The 18,319-nt window shown below is 40.0% G+C and overlaps 4 protein-coding genes across 4 annotated transcripts; 2 read left to right on the forward strand and 2 right to left on the reverse strand.

Moving 5' to 3' along the window:
• Positions 1-838: 838 nt before the first annotated feature.
• On the forward strand, positions 839-1,960 carry E(spl)m2-BFM (Enhancer of split m2, Bearded family member). The gene is given in 2 exon segments (XM_068297490.1): positions 839-1,291; positions 1,293-1,960. Coding segments are annotated over 2 exon segments (723 nt in total). The 5' UTR covers positions 839-1,063; the 3' UTR covers positions 1,788-1,960.
• Positions 1,961-2,828: 868 nt separating this feature from the next.
• On the reverse strand, positions 2,829-3,568 carry Kaz-m1 (Kazal-type protease inhibitor m1). Its single transcript, XM_068297290.1, has 2 exons — positions 3,262-3,568; positions 2,829-3,195 (listed from the first exon to the last, which is right to left on the reverse strand). The coding sequence occupies exons 1-2, from the start codon at positions 3,470-3,472 to the stop codon at positions 2,936-2,938; spliced, it is 471 nt and encodes a 156-aa protein (XP_068153391.1). The 5' UTR covers positions 3,473-3,568; the 3' UTR covers positions 2,829-2,935.
• A 3,889-nt stretch (positions 3,569-7,457) lies between these two features.
• E(spl)malpha-BFM (Enhancer of split malpha, Bearded family member) lies at positions 7,458-8,151 on the reverse strand. The gene has a single exon (XM_068297851.1). It carries the CDS (start codon positions 8,076-8,078, stop codon positions 7,659-7,661), a length of 420 nt encoding a protein of 139 aa, XP_068153952.1. The 5' UTR covers positions 8,079-8,151; the 3' UTR covers positions 7,458-7,658.
• Positions 8,152-13,335: 5,184 nt separating this feature from the next.
• Positions 13,336-15,380, forward strand: E(spl)mbeta-HLH (Enhancer of split mbeta, helix-loop-helix). The gene has a single exon (XM_068296790.1). It carries the CDS (start codon positions 14,482-14,484, stop codon positions 15,091-15,093), a length of 612 nt encoding a protein of 203 aa, XP_068152891.1. The 5' UTR covers positions 13,336-14,481; the 3' UTR covers positions 15,094-15,380.
• Positions 15,381-18,319: the final 2,939 nt, after the last annotated feature.

Genomic DNA, 18,319 nt, shown 5'->3' on the forward strand with positions numbered 1-18,319 from the left:
CCTGCGCCAGGACGGAAATGCATACAGGGTCTTAGTTAAAAAGGTCTATCGGGCAACAGGTGCATCACATTCCCTCCATACAAACCGTGGGACTACGTCCCTGGCTATTGTATGTGCTGCTTCCACTGCTGCTGCTGGTGATGGTGCTGCCGGCTGGACAACTATGTTTTACTACTGGGCTCCAGCTCCGGCTCTTGTACCGTGTGAATGTGGAAACAAAGTCAGTCGTGCATACATGACGAACAGGGCCATGCACAGTGGTATGAATTGCATTTTCCACTTGCTGATATACATTTCGCGTTTGCATGAAATAGCAACACAAATGAAACAGATCCCAAATTAGGAATAATCGATCAAATAAGTCCTGATTGCATACATTAACTGAAAAAGTCTTTTAAAAACTGACACTTTGACTTTTTGAAGAGAGAAAGATGAAACTTAGTTAATTTCATTGTTATATTTATCAAGTTTTAGGTGCAATAGAATATACATATTAGGCATAAATAGAGAATGTAAGGAAATGTAGATTTCCTTCATTTTCGAGTCTATGTGGAAGATATTTTATATATTTGAACCACATTTCAAGCATGCATTGCCACACTGTGCCAGGTTTTGTTGTAGTCGTCGTCTACCTGCAACCCAAAAACTCATCAAGGCGGCCCTTGTACGTGCATGGGAAAAGTACACACAACGAACAAGAAGAAGCAGCAAAAGAAGAAGAAGAAAAAGAGGAGAAGAGCTTGCTTCGGTGGATTCCTGTTGGAATTTATTTGGGAAATACAAGTCAGAGTGTGTCTGTGTGTGTGAGTGGTGCACTCAAATTTCGTACGGTGCTTGTGGCTGGTTACTCGTGAGATCAGCAGCGATTTCACTCTTGACTGGCCATTGGCAGCAGAGCAGAGCAGCGCTGCGCAGCAACAGCGGGTCATATATAAATATGAGCGGCAATTGGCGCAGCAGCATCAGTAAACGATCAACACTGGCGAGGTGCGCACACGCAACGCTCGCTGCATATAAAAACACACGAACAACAACAACAACAGCAACATAAAAAGCTTTCAACATGTATGTGGATACGAAAAACTTAACGGCAGCTAGCACCATGGCACAACAGCAGCAACAACAACAACAGCAGCAACCGGCGGCAACAACCTTACCTAAGAATCAGATGAGACGTATGCGAAAAGTTTGGCAACCATTGAAACGCCTACTCACAGTGGGTGGCAAGGGACGACCCACTCAACTTACACTCGTACATCCCAACAATGTGGATCTCAACAACACACAACAAACAGCAGCAGCAACAACAACAACAACACCATCTGCAGCTAGAGGAATTTACTGATGATGAAAGCAAATCAACTTTGGAACTAGATGCATCATCCACATTATCATCATCATCATCACCATTGCTATTATCATCGACCTCAGATAAGATAGTGGAGCAAGTTGTTGATCTGACACCACCGCCCAATACACCCACACTGATCAGCAGTGTCTATGTGGAAAAGGTGTCAATTAACCAAGGCTGTGGATCTTGCCAACATGGACGCAACTGTCAGCACACACATCATCAGCCCCAGTCGCAATCGCAGTCACAGTCACAGTTCCAGCCTCATCCTCAGCAAAGCAATCATCTGCCACTACCGTTGCCATTGCCATTGCAATACATAAGCACCGATAATGGCACTTTCTTTTGGGCCAATACCCAAGAGCGAGTTGACGATGATCTGTTGCATGCCTGGCTATGTCAGAGCTTTAGTCAATTGCCTGGCACACTTTGCTAAGAGTAATCCCCACACCCACGGAACCAACTAACCAACCAACCAGAGATCTCATTTTGTTTTGGGGGAAGGGAGTTCCCCCAAAACAATAATTGTAATTGACTTATTTTTTTTTTGTTTGTTCACACCAATTTATTTATTTATTTTTCCCCCAACTTGCGCAATATTTACTTTCATTCATGTGATATTAATTTGCATATAAAATAAAACTATTGTACAATATATAATATGATAATATGAAAACGAAAGCTCAATTGTTTATGGGTTATTTGGCGGATAAAGTTTCCCAACAAAAGAAAGATAAGAATGTATATTAGATGGGGATATTATATAAAATATTATTATTTCTACTAGAACTTTAGCTTTAGTAGTTAAAGATGCTGTCGATTTAATTAGTTTCAGTTTATAATGGAGTAGCAAGCAATTACTTAAATTGTCTTCTAATAAGAAGTCAGTTTGATAAACATTGACGAAGAAAGTGTACTACTTTTTAGCTTTGAATAAGAGGAGGAGGAGCAAAAACTGTTCAACAGCTTCTCAGTTCTGGTCTGAACTTCTGGAAGGACACTATTTATAAGTCGTTGAAGCTTCTTTGTGGATCGCAAATAGTTAATTAAGGTTACTAACGTCTGCATTCTTCTTCTAGTGAATGAAAGTGAGGACTTTATACCTTTTATGCTACTTGGGAGGATACTTATTTCACTCTGTTAATGTTCTAAAGTTTGTAAAGTTCGAAAATTCGTCGAATCAAAAGCAATTAACATGGAAAGTCCTTTAATTGTCGTTACCACTTAAAAATAACGAAAAATGGTGTGCTAATTAAATTATAACTTGATATTTAAGGACTTGCTGAGAGCATTTCTTCTCATTACTGCCGGTAGCAGGAGGACTTCTGCTTGACTCATGTCCCAGGTAACTTGAAACCTAACGGAAGAACGAAGATGCTTCAAAAGGAGCAGAGTAAAATGAAGTTAATAATGATCAGTTTATTGACTCAACAAGGGAAGGTGAAATCCTGAACAAGGCATAAAAGATTGTGTTAAATTTGTTATTAACAGTCGTTTAGATTTATTTTTCACATCAAATTTATTAGTTTTAAATTAACTTTTAATGCCTGTATTGTTCCGTTTGTGTCTGCTGGCTGCGTGTTTCTAACATTTCTCATTTTGCAAAATACGAAGCTTTTCTGTGGTTTCTAATCCTGCCACCTGCAGGGCACAATTGAAGGTCTCAAAGGCGCAAACGTTGCTCATGAGGGCACGGTACTTTCCATTGGTAACACAAATTGGCTGATAGATCATGGAACAGGGTTTCAGGCATTCGTTGACATCCAATTTGAAGCTGCCCAATTTCTCGTGAAGGTTTTCTACAAACTCTGAGCTACACCAGGCCGCATCGGTTTCGGAATAGGCTAAAGAAACAAATAAATGGTAAATATTAAACATAGATTTGGTCTATTGGCTTAACTTCTACTTACTCTGCAGGGCGCTGCGTTGACGACGACAATTGTCGGCCTTCAGATTGCATGAGCTGGCAAATTCTTTGAAGATGTTGCCATCGGTGGCACAAACTGGCTTATAGATGGAACTGCATATTTGAGGACAATCGGTTTCGTTATTGGACACCGAATTGGCTGCAATGCCAGAGGCCAAAGCCAGGCAGAAGAGTGTCAATGCTTGATATTTCATTTTGAAAGTTTTGGTATTTTCTTTGTATTTTGGACTTTTATTTTACGCTTGTTTTGTAGGCTCTTTGGGCTACGTGTGCTTGGTTCTCGATATCGATTACAATTGCTGTGACTGTCTGAAAATTTCTTCGATTTATATATATTAGGCACACTTTTTCTAGCTACCTGGGCCGTATTATCAGTATTGCCATAAATACACACTGATAAGGCCGTGTCGGGCCCAGCCTTATCACAACCAATACAATTGAAAGTATTGTTTGTTTTGGTCCCATAACTTCTACTTTGTTCTAGGTGAGTGCTAGTCACCAGTCAGAGTAAACTTTGCCATGCTCTAATTGGCATGTATTTTGACGACTTGTTTGTTATTGTCTGTGGTCTTGTCTCGAATGACACATGCCATCAACATCATCAATCAGACATCATCATCATTATCATTCAGTTCCATTATCATATTAATATCTTGTTTATCACAATGTTAGTCGCGGGAAGAATCATTTATAAATAGTTACTGACTTCAATTGCCGAAAATGTTGTTTGTCATCCATCTGTCTTTTAAACTTTACGAAAACAAACAAATGAGTAAACAAGTTGTTTTTATACAAATTTACTTGTTTACCTCTTGATAAGTGAAAGTTTGGGTAAATTAAAAAATGTCAAATGATTCGTGAAGTTGTGATAAATTGAGTTTCGTTTTTACCACGTACTCCTAAAACTATGCTATACATTTAGCCCATAATTTGAGGACTTGTATCCTAGAAGTTAATGACCCTTGAGAATAAAGGAAGTAAAAAGAATACCTGGAATATGAAAAAATTACGATTTTAAGTAATTAATTGATTCTACACACATTTCGCGTTTAGTCTTAGTTATTAAATTAACAACAAAGTCCTTAAAAAGTTGCTTACAATTCAAAATATAAACAAAAACAAAATAATTGGCATACATTCGAAAATAATAATTATCGTGATGAATTTTCATTGAATTTGGGTTCCCTAAGTGCATATAATTATTCTTAAATTGATTTGATTTGGGTTTCTTTATTGCCCACATATGTATAACAACATGGCGTATACGTAATTTTATATAAATCTGTATTAAGAGCCGCAAACAAAAGGAAATTTGCGTATTTCTAATATTTTTTGTAACAGAATAGTAAGTAAAGGATATATTTGAGTAGGAAAGTGTAGAGAAAGTCCAATTTGACCACAGATCCTTCAAACTTGTATGCCATTTTACTGCATTTTGTCGACCCATTTAATTAAATATGCCTTAAACAGTGTGTAAATTAGATTTCCGTTTGAAAATGATTTGTTCTTAAAGAAAAATATAAACATTAAAAAATAAAAATAATATATGTATATTAAAAAGCAGAGTAAGTTTTTTCTTTACTCGCTAGTTCGCTTGATTAATGTTTAACAAGTTTCATCTGTTTAAAATTTGATAAGACATTAAAATTAGAATAAATAATAGATTTGGTCGTGTTCTAGATGGCCCTCATTGCAGGCATTTCGAAGATTAATTCCCCCATCAACCGAAGAAGCAAGAAGCAGCTTCCCGTATAAAAATGGCTAATTGAGGCTACTCAGCGGTGGTGCGCGAACGATAGAGGCAAGTAGAAGAAACCTGAGGTGTTTGTATAATAACAGCAACAACTCGGTTAGGTCTAATCACCGTTTAATGTGTTCACACACTTGTTGCTTGCGGCGCCCTCAGCATGGTTTAGCATAGAGTTTTATTCAGTTTTGGGGCCCACACACACACACACACAAACATTTTGTGTGTTGTTGACCAATCCAATGACCGCTAAGACGCATGCGTATGCCGGTCACGCACGCGAAGGCCGCACAGTGCTTTGGACAACATATTGAGTACATGCGAGAGAGTACGTTAAACCCAGACCCAGCCCAGAATCGAGATGGAGTTGGGAGTTGAAGTTGGTCAAAAGTAATAGAAGAAGAGGAAGGGGAGCTGGTTGGTTCTTTAGTTGGTTGGTTGAGTATGTAAATGACCATGGCTCAGGCATACACTTACATACATAGTGTATGATGATGACTATCTGGCTGCCGCAATCATCATTATCATCATCACCATCATCATCATCATCATCGTCATCATCCATGGCATTCTTTCTTTTTATACGATCCCATCCCATCCCATCCAATTTTCATTCCTTGTTGTTCGTGCAGACAAACGTCGCTTTGCATACGAAATTAATTATGTGCTGTCAAAGACAATTTAACAGAAACTTATATTGCTACTTAATTTACGTCACGGCGCTACCAGAATTTCAACATCAACATCAATTTGCATTTTTAGTGTAGGTGAAATGCGTTTGTGATTGATCCAAGGGAAGCCAAGAACCAAGAGATTTGGGATTTGGATATTCGGTTTCGGTTCGGGTTCGGGTTGGGTTTGATTCTAGCTAAGACGATTATCTTTTTGCGGTACTCTATGCTTTTTATGCCCAATTTCAACGTCCGCCTCGATACACCTTGGCATGTGACTGGGCCTCGGCTGATGGAAGGTGTTGGGACGTCAACATGTTGCATTTTAATTGTGGTTTGGGGTTTTTCCTTTTTCTTTCGCTCTGTCACTTGTGTTTACTTATTTTCTTCTTTCTAGAACGAAAAAAGGCCCATAAATAAGTTGTACGACAAGAAGACTCGTGCAGGGAATTGCCGTGAAGTTATGCGCACGTTGCCCTTATTTGGTGGGCCAAAACGAGAGGGAGTGGAAAGTGGACAGGTTGACGGAATAGACACATATAGACAGGTGGCCTTAGCCAAGGTGATACCATGTACTTACAAACATAGTTGCCTCATAGAATAATTGGCAACATGACAAGCTTCAGGCTATATAGTGGAAGGCCACAAGACAAGGCCAATTGTAGAAAATCAAGTTCTTAAGAACTTTTCATACTTTGTTCCACATTTTTGATATGTTTTTTATTAAGAAACTTTGGCCCCGTCTTGTTTTTTTCTTTAGACATTTAATAGGTAGAGACTTTAAAAGGAGTTTTGTTAAATTAGTAATAATAAAACAAATAGTTGTACTTTATTGATAATTTCTTAGCAATACAAATAAACCTTCTCCAAACAAACTACCAAAAGATAACAAGACCCGCTTAGAATCTATAAAGAATAAACAAACTCAGTCACAAACAAATATTGTTTATTTATACATCGATAATCCTGCTTCTCGAGAAGACAACCATTGCTCAGGCTCTTAGTAGCCAAGATCATAGAAAAAACCCAAAAAATCATCATCAAAAGTAATTAATTGAAGCCCGAAGCGAAAAATCAAATCGCCGCCTATATTAACCTTTTTTTGTTACCTTTTATACCTTTTTGTCTTCGCTCCTTACTCAAAACCAAAACGGTTCTAAAATTATCTTTTTTCGGTCTGCTAATTACTTTCAATTTCCTCAGCCATGAAATTAAAAAAAGACAATAGTTGCCCTTCACATTTCCAAAAACTCAAATAACCTTTTATCTTAAGTTGATAATGTAGAAATTGTTTTGAAATATGAAACCCGAATGTAAGGATTTGTACCAATTGTTCCATTAGATGTACAGGATAATGCTTTTAGGGTTGAATTATGCTCAATCATCAGAAAGAGAGAGAGAGAAAAAGTAATCAGTGTATGCATGTTGTAGCCCAAGAATTTATATCTTATTTTTCCAAAAAGTGTCATTGACGTCATAAAGAAATCAAAAAATACTTAAATAAGAAAGCATTTCAAATTTGTATCGTGTCTGAGGGAAACATAGCGAATAAGTAAGTAAGTACCACATGGGGTAGTCATTCTTATCAGGCTGCACGTAGCTAGACCAAACAAATTTTATGGAACACAAACAAGGTGGAGCAACAGATGAAAAGATATTTCACATGTCATAACATTTGTGAGTAATAAAAACGCTAAAGAAACTAAAGAAAGGAAAACCCCAAGAGAAACCCAAAACAATTATAAGAATTTTTTGTTTTTTTTTGTTGTTATCAGTTTTTTTTGTATTTAGTTTTTGTTTTTGTTAAAGCTCTCATTTTCTATCACAAATAACTTAAGTACTAATTGGAAGCGCTGGATCGCTGAGATTTTTTGTTGTAGCTGGAAGGCCGCTGCTGGTATCACAATGATTAAAGCTTGAAGATTGTCAAATGGATGATCAGATCAGGTCAGATGATGTTATTTAAGCCTGAGCCCAACGATCTTGATATTGCATGGAGTAGCAATGGGCTGGCTCAATGCTGGCAACTGGCTGCAGATTGGTGGTCCAGAAGAAAGTGCCAGCCTGAGTGCGAGCGAAACGTACAGGCACATAGACATCCTCATCCTCATCCTGTTCAATGTGATTTTCCAATTCATACTGGGCAATTTTCTCATTGGCGGCATTCTCATCGATTTCGGCATAGTAGGCCTCCTCGACTTGAGCGTTACGTAGATTTTCCACCGATTCCAGAGATTCCAAAGAGTGTTGACGTTGGAATTGCTGTTGTTGCTTTTGCTGCTTCTTGAACAGAGTCTTCAAGACCTGCTTGATGCTGTAGCTGGTCTTCATTTTGTTGGTGGTTGAGTTGTTGGTGGCGGCGACAATGACTTGTTGGCACATTTTTATATAGTTCGGGTTTTCTTTAGTTTTTGGGAAAAACTAGGCTTGTTTTGTTGTATATGTTGCTTGAAACGCTGACGATGTCAGAATGATTTCCCAACCGACCGGCAGTCGCCTTTTATAGGCAGCCACGCCAGTTCCAACGACGGTTCGAAATGCATTTCCTGTGTAGCCAGCGAGCTGAGCGAACAAACACACAAGAAGGGTCGCCGACAGACCCCTGCGTACGTGGTACGCACAAGAGAGAGAGACCACAGAGATTCCCCACCCTCGGATTCAGAGACACAGAGAGCACACAAGCAGAGAAGATAAGCGAGAACCTGAAATACGACTCTAAGGGCAGCAGGTAGCCGGTAGATGTTAGCTGGTAGATGGCAACAAGAGAGAGCCCAAGGAAGTCGCCAGTGAGTGCATTTAAGGAAACGTACCCCCACACACTCACACACACACACACACGCACAACAAGAAAAAAGAAGATAAAGGGCAAAAAAACAGTAAAACTGCAACTGAAACCCAACCAGTCCTGAGTGTGGGAAACAATTTTTCGGTGCCCTGAAATTTTAAGGAAATACATATAAGCCAAGGAACCATTGAAAATTGAAGATCCCCCGTCAAAAAGAAACCCAAAAAGGGCAGGTGTTCCTTCGAAAAATTTCTCACGAGCAAAGCAGTCAAGCAAACGATGATCCTGAGCACAACCATAAAGAAAAAGGAGTTGCAAATTGTATTCCTAATGGGCAATCAACATAAAGGCATTCCCACGCATCTTCGTCCTGGTTATATTTGGTTTGGTCTCTGTGTTTTCTTGAGGGGTTGCAAATGGTATTTGTATAGGCATTTTGAATCACTTGTCCTTAATGTTTTGATTTCTGAAACTTTCCCACAGGGATCGAGACAGCCAGAAACCACCACCATCAACATTACCACCAGAACCAAATGAAATGTGGCTGCCACTTGTCTTCGATTTCAATTCGAATATCTCTCTGTGTATGTGGTTCCCCCTTAGGGGTGTGTATACACATACTTGTAGATATTTTAATTAATTTCAGGGTCCAAGTGTGCTGAAAGTGTGAGGGTTTTAGTTTCGTTTTTCTTCTTTTGACTGATAAACTCGATTGGACTGGGCATGAGTATAGGAATATACATTTAGGGAGCAAACGATTTGGAACTGAAGTGTGAGCAAAGCGAGCTGGGAGACTTTAAGAGTTTTGCTTTTTTATTTACGGGTAGGGGACAATTTTTTATGGTCTCCTTTGACTTGGCTTATCTTTGCTTTGCTTTGTCATTTCAGGGCATTTCATGGGTGACAATGAAACGAGGGAAAGATATAAAAGATCAGCTCTAATGGGCCAAATATAACTCGTTACTTGTAACTTGTGTGTGCACACACATTTCACAATCATCCATGCTTTGACTGGAATGGGATAAGTGGCAATTAGAACCAACAATAAGAAGGAGAGGGTCTTATCGAACTTGGAAGAGTTTAATGAAATCCATTTAGAAAATCCATTGAAGAGATATTGTTAGACAAAAGAGTTAGGTTTGATTTACAGAAGACATGCAAACCAAATGAGATTTGGGTACTTTTAAAAATTTATCATTCATAATTTATGGGTTAGAATTTTTAAAAGCTCAACTACATATATTATATGAAAATTTTAATCCCATTTGACACATACTTTTTAATCTATAATCTCCACTCGTTTTGGGTGTGTTTTCCTAATCGCCAGTACATGATCCTCGGCAAGGAATCCAGATTGATTTTGAACTATAAAACTGGTTAAATTTTGATAAGAACGACTTTCCCTAAAAGACGAAAGTTATGAGCCAAACGCCATATTGTAATGGAAGATCAAGATTTCTCTTTCCTTCTTCTTGTTCCTAAGATATATTTTTCTCAGTGATCCAATCTTCAAAGTTGGCTTCAACTGCTTTTTGAACTCAGAGAGTAATCAGTATCAGTAACTCAGAGAATACCCGATAAGCACTAGAATTTAGTAGTTCCGCTTAAAAAGTGAATCTTAAAGGATCTAAGATCTGAGTAAGTAATGCCAATCTTAGTGTCTTAATTCAGAAATTGGACTTAATAATGATCTGGAAGTAGTTTATCTAAGTGACATATTTTCTCCTCATTTCACATTCTCTGATTAAGTGTAAAAAGCACTTTGTAGGGGATTTTGATTTTCTCGTTTTATGATCTTTGGGCTTATCTTTGAAATGGTAAATCGTTCCCCCCAGGAAGATAAGAGACTGAGTAATGTTTATGTTAGACTCTCAGCTTGGTTGGGGTCGAAATAGAATTTCAATTTTCATTGCAACTCTTCTGTGTGGATGGGTAGCCATGGTGGGGAAGGGGGTGGAGGGCATTGACAGTTTACACTTACAAACAAACACACACACACACAAATGTACACTCACTGGGTGATGTTTGTTGCTGCCCTCATGGTAATATGATATATGCACTCGAAACAAGACGAAGACCATGGAAGAAGGCATGGAAGCTGAAGACAAAGATGAATAAAAAGAAGAAGTGGTCGAAGGCGGCGTTGGCAGGAGGGGAGGGTAAAAAAAAAGCCTCAAGCCAAGATAATGGGCAACGTGCCAAGTGCTCGAAAAAATGTATACACAACACAAACAGTGCATAAAAGTAAAGGCGGAGGAGCCAGTCAGCCAGTTAGGCTAACCATTCACAAGCAGAAGCAGAGGAGTTGGGGGAGTAGAGATGCAGGAGAGAAGGTGGAGAGGTGGGGGGCAGAAGGAGGAGGTGTGCCGGTTCGTTTTTATGTGATCTTAGCCCAGAGAGTATGTGTCGGCATCCCAACGAGCTGGCTCAGCCTCGCTTTGGCGGATGGCAAACTGGTTTCAGCTTTTATTTTATTTTTTTTTTTTTGTTGTTTTTGGATCTTTACATACATATTCCAAAAGAGAGACAGAGAGAGCAAGAGATGCCAATGCCGCCAGCTCAGGCTATGACGAACAAATGTGTAAAAAAAGAGACCTAAAAAAATATACATATACATATATGTGTGTATGTATATACATATATATAAGTATACAAAAGCGTCGACCGCATCCTAAACTGCGGACCAGAGACCAGAGAGCCCCACCAACCAATCTTTTCAAGTTGATCCCCATCAAGATATTATTTGACAGCAATGAAACGACTGGCACGAGTTTGTTTCCCACGGTCTGGAGCTCTATCAGTGTGTGTGTGTGTGTGTATTGGGGCATACATATACATATGTGTGTCTGTGTGTTTGTGTGGGTTTGCGGGGGGGAATCACTTGGCTTGGCTTGGCTTGGCTTGGTTCGGTTTGGCTGGCTGCTTTTCGCGGCGCAATAAAGTTGAAAGCGCACTGTTGGATATAAATTAATTCAACAACACGCCATGCCTCTTGTTGTTGTTGTTGTTAGTCTCTGTGCTTTGCACGCTCTCGTGCTGAGTGGCCTGACCCCCGCACCCCCTTCTGACCGACCCACTGGTCGGCTTGGTCGGTTGCAGATCAGCCCCAAAGTTGGTCGACTCAGTGGGGGCACTGAAATTCGCGCGTGCGTATGCCATCGATAAAAAAAATAAAAATTGTTTAACAAAAAAATTAAAATAAAATACAAAAAGGAGAGAGAAATGAGGTCTTCGTTGAGGACTGTTGGGGTGTCTGTGTGTGTGTGTATTTGACTTTAAGTTGGTTGCGGTCATAAACGACTTTGCTAAATGCTCTACTCGCCCGAGACATCTCGGATGTGAATCACTTCTTCTGGAACTTATTGGGAATATCATAATCTAACGGAAATTCTGATAAAATTAACCAAAAAGCAACAACAACAAGAATCCGATAAAAAGTTATATCGTTTAAAAAAAAATTTTGGAACCTATCAAATTTTTGCGGTTTTTGCGGTTTTGAATACACAAAATGGTCAACAAATACATATACAAATGAATGAATGAATTCATTTTTCCAAAAGTTGTGAAATTTCAACTCTCTGAATTGAAATTAATCATGAAATTTAGGAATAAACTACTTAAAATATATATACACAGAATACAAGTACAATTAAATCAATTATGGTAATTTTTTGCTGTTTCTTATCAATATTCGGTTAATAAACGTTTGTTGATAATGCTTCTGTAAAGGAAGTGCTTGTAGTTTCCAATAAAATGTCATACTTGGAATTTATGACCATTTCCACTTAAAATGAAATAATGATGTAACAATGTACATTGATTTCATTGAAAAAGTATTTCAAATTAGTTATTTTACTTAATGATTCAATCTGCTGGCCAGTAATGAATACATTCACATTCTTGTTTCATTATTAGCAACTGGCACGTGCCAAAAGTAATTGATTCTTAGCAATTGGAATTAATGTTTCCAAAATTAATGATCCATGTTCCTTTGAAATATAAAACCCTGGCTTAAGAATTTATTAGATTTTTCAGAAACACAACTGATAGATCCTTTTTGGGTCCTTTTCAGGAAAAACTCTTTAGAATAATCTCAATATCAATTGAAGTACTTGTAAGTAACGTGTCAACCAGGATAATGCCAAAATGTAGCATGACCTCTTAATAAGATTAGATTTCCATTAAATTCATTACTTTCCTCCATTACTTTAGATAAGAACTAACTATAAAATAAAGTTCTTACTTTCATGTGATTGATATAAACTTATAAAGTACTTATCCAATATATGTACATATACAATACAAGTACATTTGTAATTGCTTAATTTAAACTAGAATTTGTGATTGATTAACAAATAATGGCCGAGTTCTTGTCATTAGTAATGAAACCCTATTCTTAATAGTTAACAACATTTACAACTGATTTATTTTCCCTCCCGTTGAAACGAATTAACCATTTCCGGAGCAGTCAGATTTAGTTAAACAGTAGGTCGTTCGGTTGGTCGATTGGTCATTGTAGTTAATTTGAAGTTAGATAAGTTGCCTGACTGATGAGCATATGTTTGCCGGGCCTTTTTTGTTGTTGTTGTTATTGTTGTTGTAGCTCATTTTAAATGCGTACAAAACGCCGCAATCTCAATTTGTGTCTGTCTAAATGAGTTTAACCAGCCGCAGCTCGTGTCATTTTCAATGTGACGGCGCTTGGCGCTAATTAAATCTTGTGAAATTCAATCTTTGTGTCATACCAAGAGAGAGATAGCCAGAGACAGAGAGAGGGAGACAGTGTAAGAGATAAACATAGATGAATCACAATTAGTAGTTTGCTTCAAGTGCTATTAATAGATATTCCAAGTAGTTAACTTCTCATTCGTGACGTGCCAAAATGCCCGATCTACAGTCATTTTTATAGCGTGTGCTTTCTGCTGAGACTTTCCAGAATCCAAAATCCAAAAGCCGAGTTCAATGGGTAATTGTCTACAAATAGAAGCGTCTGTGGGTTCGGGCCCGACCTAAAGCCGACAATCAAGAATAATCATGTAAACGAAAAGCGTAATGCTCGTCCCACGAAACCCACGACGATCCAATCAATGATCCATAAAGCGTTAACAAAAAAAAACCGAAAAAACAGCAACAACAACAACAACAACCGAAAAAATGAGCTCTTCTCTGCCTTCCACAATTATCAGCGTGCCATAAGGCTACTGCAAAAGGGTGAAGTGAAGGCACAAGCAGCCGAGATCCGACTCCAAAACCCAACCGACGACCATACAAATGAATTGAAATGCAAACATCTTGTTATGGATGGAAGGCATGTGCTTGCTAGAGCTCTTAAAGGCGGGCCAGTCAGCTGGACGGTCGGACGGACGGACAAACAGACCGACAGACAGACGGACGGACGGACTGCCAAGCATGCACAATCAGAGAAGAAGTCAGGCCAGCCCCAGCCCCAGACCCAGTCTCAGTCCGTTGTCGTCGTCGTCGTCGTGGAAATCGGCTGCGAAACAGTTTCCCACGGTATAACAATCACTACACACACACAAACACACACACACGTACACATTGACTTGAGAAAGAGAGAATGACGATGACGGAGACGGAGGCGCAGTCGCACAGCTCAAGTCATTTTATTGCCCTCCACAAACACACACACACACACATAGAGAGTGAAAGAGAGATAAACCCAAAGGAGAAGAAGGGGGGAGGAGACGTAGACGGGCGACGAGTGAGGCATACGTAAACAGAAGCCAACCACCGCCAACCACCACCACCACCACCATCGCTAGCAGCAGCAGGCAGAGCACGAGGCAAAACGAGTATCTCGCTCGCACTCATACCTCCAAATGTGACCATATGCGAGCCTATATAAAGCCAAGCACTCACAGCTCAGCTGAATCATTCAAAGCTGTGACTTCAAAGCGCACACACTACGTTCCCGTGACTACATAGATTTCTCTTCTTCTTGATCATATTTTTGTGGATTACGCGACTTTTTTGAGAAAAATGGTGCTGGAAATGGAAATGTCAAAGACTTATCAATACCGCAAGGTGATGAAACCAATGCTGGAACGAAAGCGTCGGGCACGTATCAACAAGTGTTTGGATGAGCTGAAAGATATAATGGTCGAGTGCTTGACGCAAGAGGGTGAGCATATCACACGGTTGGAGAAAGCTGACATTTTGGAATTGACAGTGGAGCATATGAAAAAATTGCGAGCCCAAAAGCAATTGAAATTGGGATCGGTGACTTCTGCTCCTGGTGGATCATCAGCATCGTCATCATCATCAGCATGTGACTCCAAGCTCAGCATTGCGGAAAGTTTTCGTGCCGGCTATGTGCATGCCGCCAATGAAGTATCCAAGACTTTGGCTGCTGTACCCAATGTCAGTGTCGATTTGGGCACACAACTTATGAGCCATCTGGGACATCGTCTCAATTATTTGCAAGTTGTGGTACCCACAATGCCCCAACCACCAGTTCAAGATGCTCCCGTCTCTTTGGTTACTGTGGTCACCCCACCACCATCGGAATGCGGCAGCTTGGATTCATCGTCCAGTGTCAGTTGCAGTCCCAGTCCAGCTCCAAGTGATGGACCCATGTGGCGTCCCTGGTGAGCAGCAACAATCTGATGCCTGGCCTTGAAAATACACAAAACAAAGGCCTATAGAGACAATCTTTCCGCCACCCTCCCCTCCCCTCAGGCAGAGGAGATGAACAGGATCAGGACTAAGCGCTGGCAAGCGCCCTCGGATCTTACAGTTGGGACACACATAAATCTTCAAAGAGCCTCCACTACTTGGCTAACGGAGTAAATGTCCCCAGCAAAACATTTCTATGAATTTTGTATATAAAAATAAATGAAATTTGTAAATTGAAAAGATAAAATTTTTTCTGTTTTATATTTTGTTTGTCCATCAATTAAGCAATCAGCCTAGCCCTACCCATATCTGTATGGATATACATAGCTTAGTACTTGGTTCTTTCTTCTATATCAAATCAAGAGAAACCACTAAACCGGAAGTCGCTAAAAAAAAACCCATTTTCCCACACTTCAACTCGAACAATCTGGCCTCATTATGTTCTGTTTTGTGTTCTGCGGGTTGGCGCTGCCGCAATTAAATAATAAAAATAAAAATATACAAAAAAAAAAAACCTCAATTCTAGGAAACGTCATTTATCATGAAGTTTTTTTTTTATTCTGCTTGCCTTGCTTGCTTACTGATCGTGGTCGAGAGTGTGAGAACCTCGGCTCGCCTGTCAATGGCTTGACCGTTTGGCACATGCGCCAGACATGGCAAATTAAGCCCCCACGATCGTCGACCGCCAACTGTCCAATTGTCCGGCCGTCCACTGTCATACCGGCACAACAACAAAGCCATAGCCAAAGCAAAAGCAAAATGACATGGTGAGAGATTCAGAGATTCGGTTACGGAACTTCAGTCTGAGCGTTTTGTTTTTGTTTTATTTTGTTTTTGATGATGACTACATGACTTTGACTATATCTCCACTTAGTAGACGCGGCCAATAGTGTGTCTGTTGGACCGTTGAAGCTTGCGCTGATTGTTGTTAATCTTTGAGAAATGTGATTAGTCACGTAACATTGGCACACAGACCTGGCGCATGGCCAAAAAAAACACCAAACAAAAAATAAATGGCAAACTACAGCTATTTTTTTTATAAGTATTTTGTGGTGATCGGGCAACGGTAGTTAGCTGGAAAGAAATAGATCAAATTGTTAAGATCCACAGTTTTTTTTGTCCCCCCTCCCTCAATCAAGACATGAAATACGGTCATTTTAGTTGGCTAATAAGCCCATCAAAGACTTGAACTACATATGTATGTATATCAATGGATTCTCAGCTGAAGTAGCCGAGATGGTGATTTCGTTTTTAATTGAACTCAATAAACTTCAATTAACTTTTACATTACATAAATACATTATATAAAAGTTGTATTTTATAAATATATATATAAAGGTAAGTAATATTAAGATTAAGTAGAAGTAGTGCTAAGAAAATATAGAAAGAAACTTTGTTTCTGAGTTTCTGCATCGAATGAAAGTTCTTTAAGGATCCAGGACAGGGAGATTTACTTGTGATTGTGACCTAAATTCAGAGTTTTCCCCTCACCAAGTGACAAATATTGTATCCACGGTTTTTGCACATTTATATAGATTTGAAGATCACCAAATCAAATGATTGGTAAACCAATCCTATGGAGTGGGTACAGCTGAATGTCACTTTCTTTTAAACAATGACTTTACTTATAAAAATTGCTTGGATACATTTAATTTTATAGCCACATACAACTTAAGTACAGTACTGCATGTGCAGCAACATTATGATAATGATGATCATCATCACGTGACCTCAGCATGCCTTCGGGCCCCCCAATTCACTCACTCACTCACTCACTCATATAGAGGCGACAAGCACCGCGGGTCCAGGCACTCTACCACCTACTTCAGTCATAATACACACGCCGCAAAAATTTTTAATGCAGCCATATTAAAGTAAGCACAAGCTCAACAAAAGAGACAGATCGAGAGAGAGAGAGAGAAAAGGAGTGAAGTGGAAAACCGGCTGCGTTTCAAAGATGGGGCTCTGGGGAGTAAGGGAAAGACAGCATCCCAAAAACCTCTAACCGAAACCCCAACTCCCCATACAAACACTCAAGCACACATACACAGAGAGAGAGAGACTGCTTGTGGGCAGCTTCAGGTCCAGTGTCCAGTGGCAGCAAGAGCGTGTGCCAATGTAGTGTAACAACATCCCATATTAAAGATATTACAGAGTCAATAGCACACACCATATAAGTGTGTGTGGTGTGTGGCTACCCTCACCTCATCTCGTCTCTGCTCGGCTCAGCTCACCCCACCTCCGCCTCACCTTCTATCGCCCGCCGCCCCTTTGGCATCTGCATTCATCTACCTTTTTGGTCATAAACAAACTAAATTGAGTTCGTTCAACAAAACTGCGAAGACGACGACGACGTTAACTGCGCTGCTTTGCGCATGCGCCGCGCCTCAGGTCGCCCCCCTTGCCGCTTGACACGTCCTACCCCTTTTTTGTTGTTTCTGTGTCCATACCGCCGAATGGTCTTAACGATCGTGTGTCCACAGTCATTACAATGTTGGCCAATGCACAACAACGGCTCGACTCGACTCGAGCGTCAATATAGCCGCACACACACTTACCGCACGCTGCTTTTGTCTCACTCACTCAACCGCCCCTCTCCTTTCTGACTGTGCCTCTCGGCCCAGGTAAGGTACGTATATACGGTCGTGATCTTGCCCGTAAGTGGTCTTGTATCTTGAATTCAAAAAACGAAACGAACGTCATCGTCGCCGACTCCAGCTCCAGCCTCGACTCTCTATCTCTATCTCTGTCTCTGTCCCTGTCGCTGCAATACGTACAACAACAAAAAAATATAAAAAAAAGGGCAGGTGTGTCGATCGTGTGAGAACCACGTTCCAAACCATTTTCTCACGATCTTCGCTTCTGATATTTCTGTCTGTCAGTCCCTTGTTGGCCCTACCCCACCCCTGACTATCCCCTCGTCCACCCCGTCTTGGTCCATAGTCTTGTGCGTGTGCGCTCTGAGCCCTTCGAGTGATTCGTATGCAGTTTGTGTATTGTAGTTTTTAATGACTTGGGCTTGCGTTGCGAGCTCCGAATCGGTGTAAGAGCTCGGTTTCGGTTACCTTGCCATTCGTTCATCATTCATCGGGTTTTACCTACAAGATTAAGTACCCTTTGTTATATCCAGCATTGCATTTCCTTTTCGTATTGGGTGCCTTATTACATCCAATAGTCGGACATATTTTGGCTTATTGTCCAT

This window comes from Drosophila tropicalis, unplaced genomic scaffold, assembly GCF_018151085.1.
Source record: "Drosophila tropicalis isolate 14030-0801.00 unplaced genomic scaffold, ASM1815108v1 contig_859, whole genome shotgun sequence".
Classification (NCBI taxonomy): Eukaryota; Metazoa; Arthropoda; class Insecta; order Diptera; family Drosophilidae; genus Drosophila; species Drosophila tropicalis.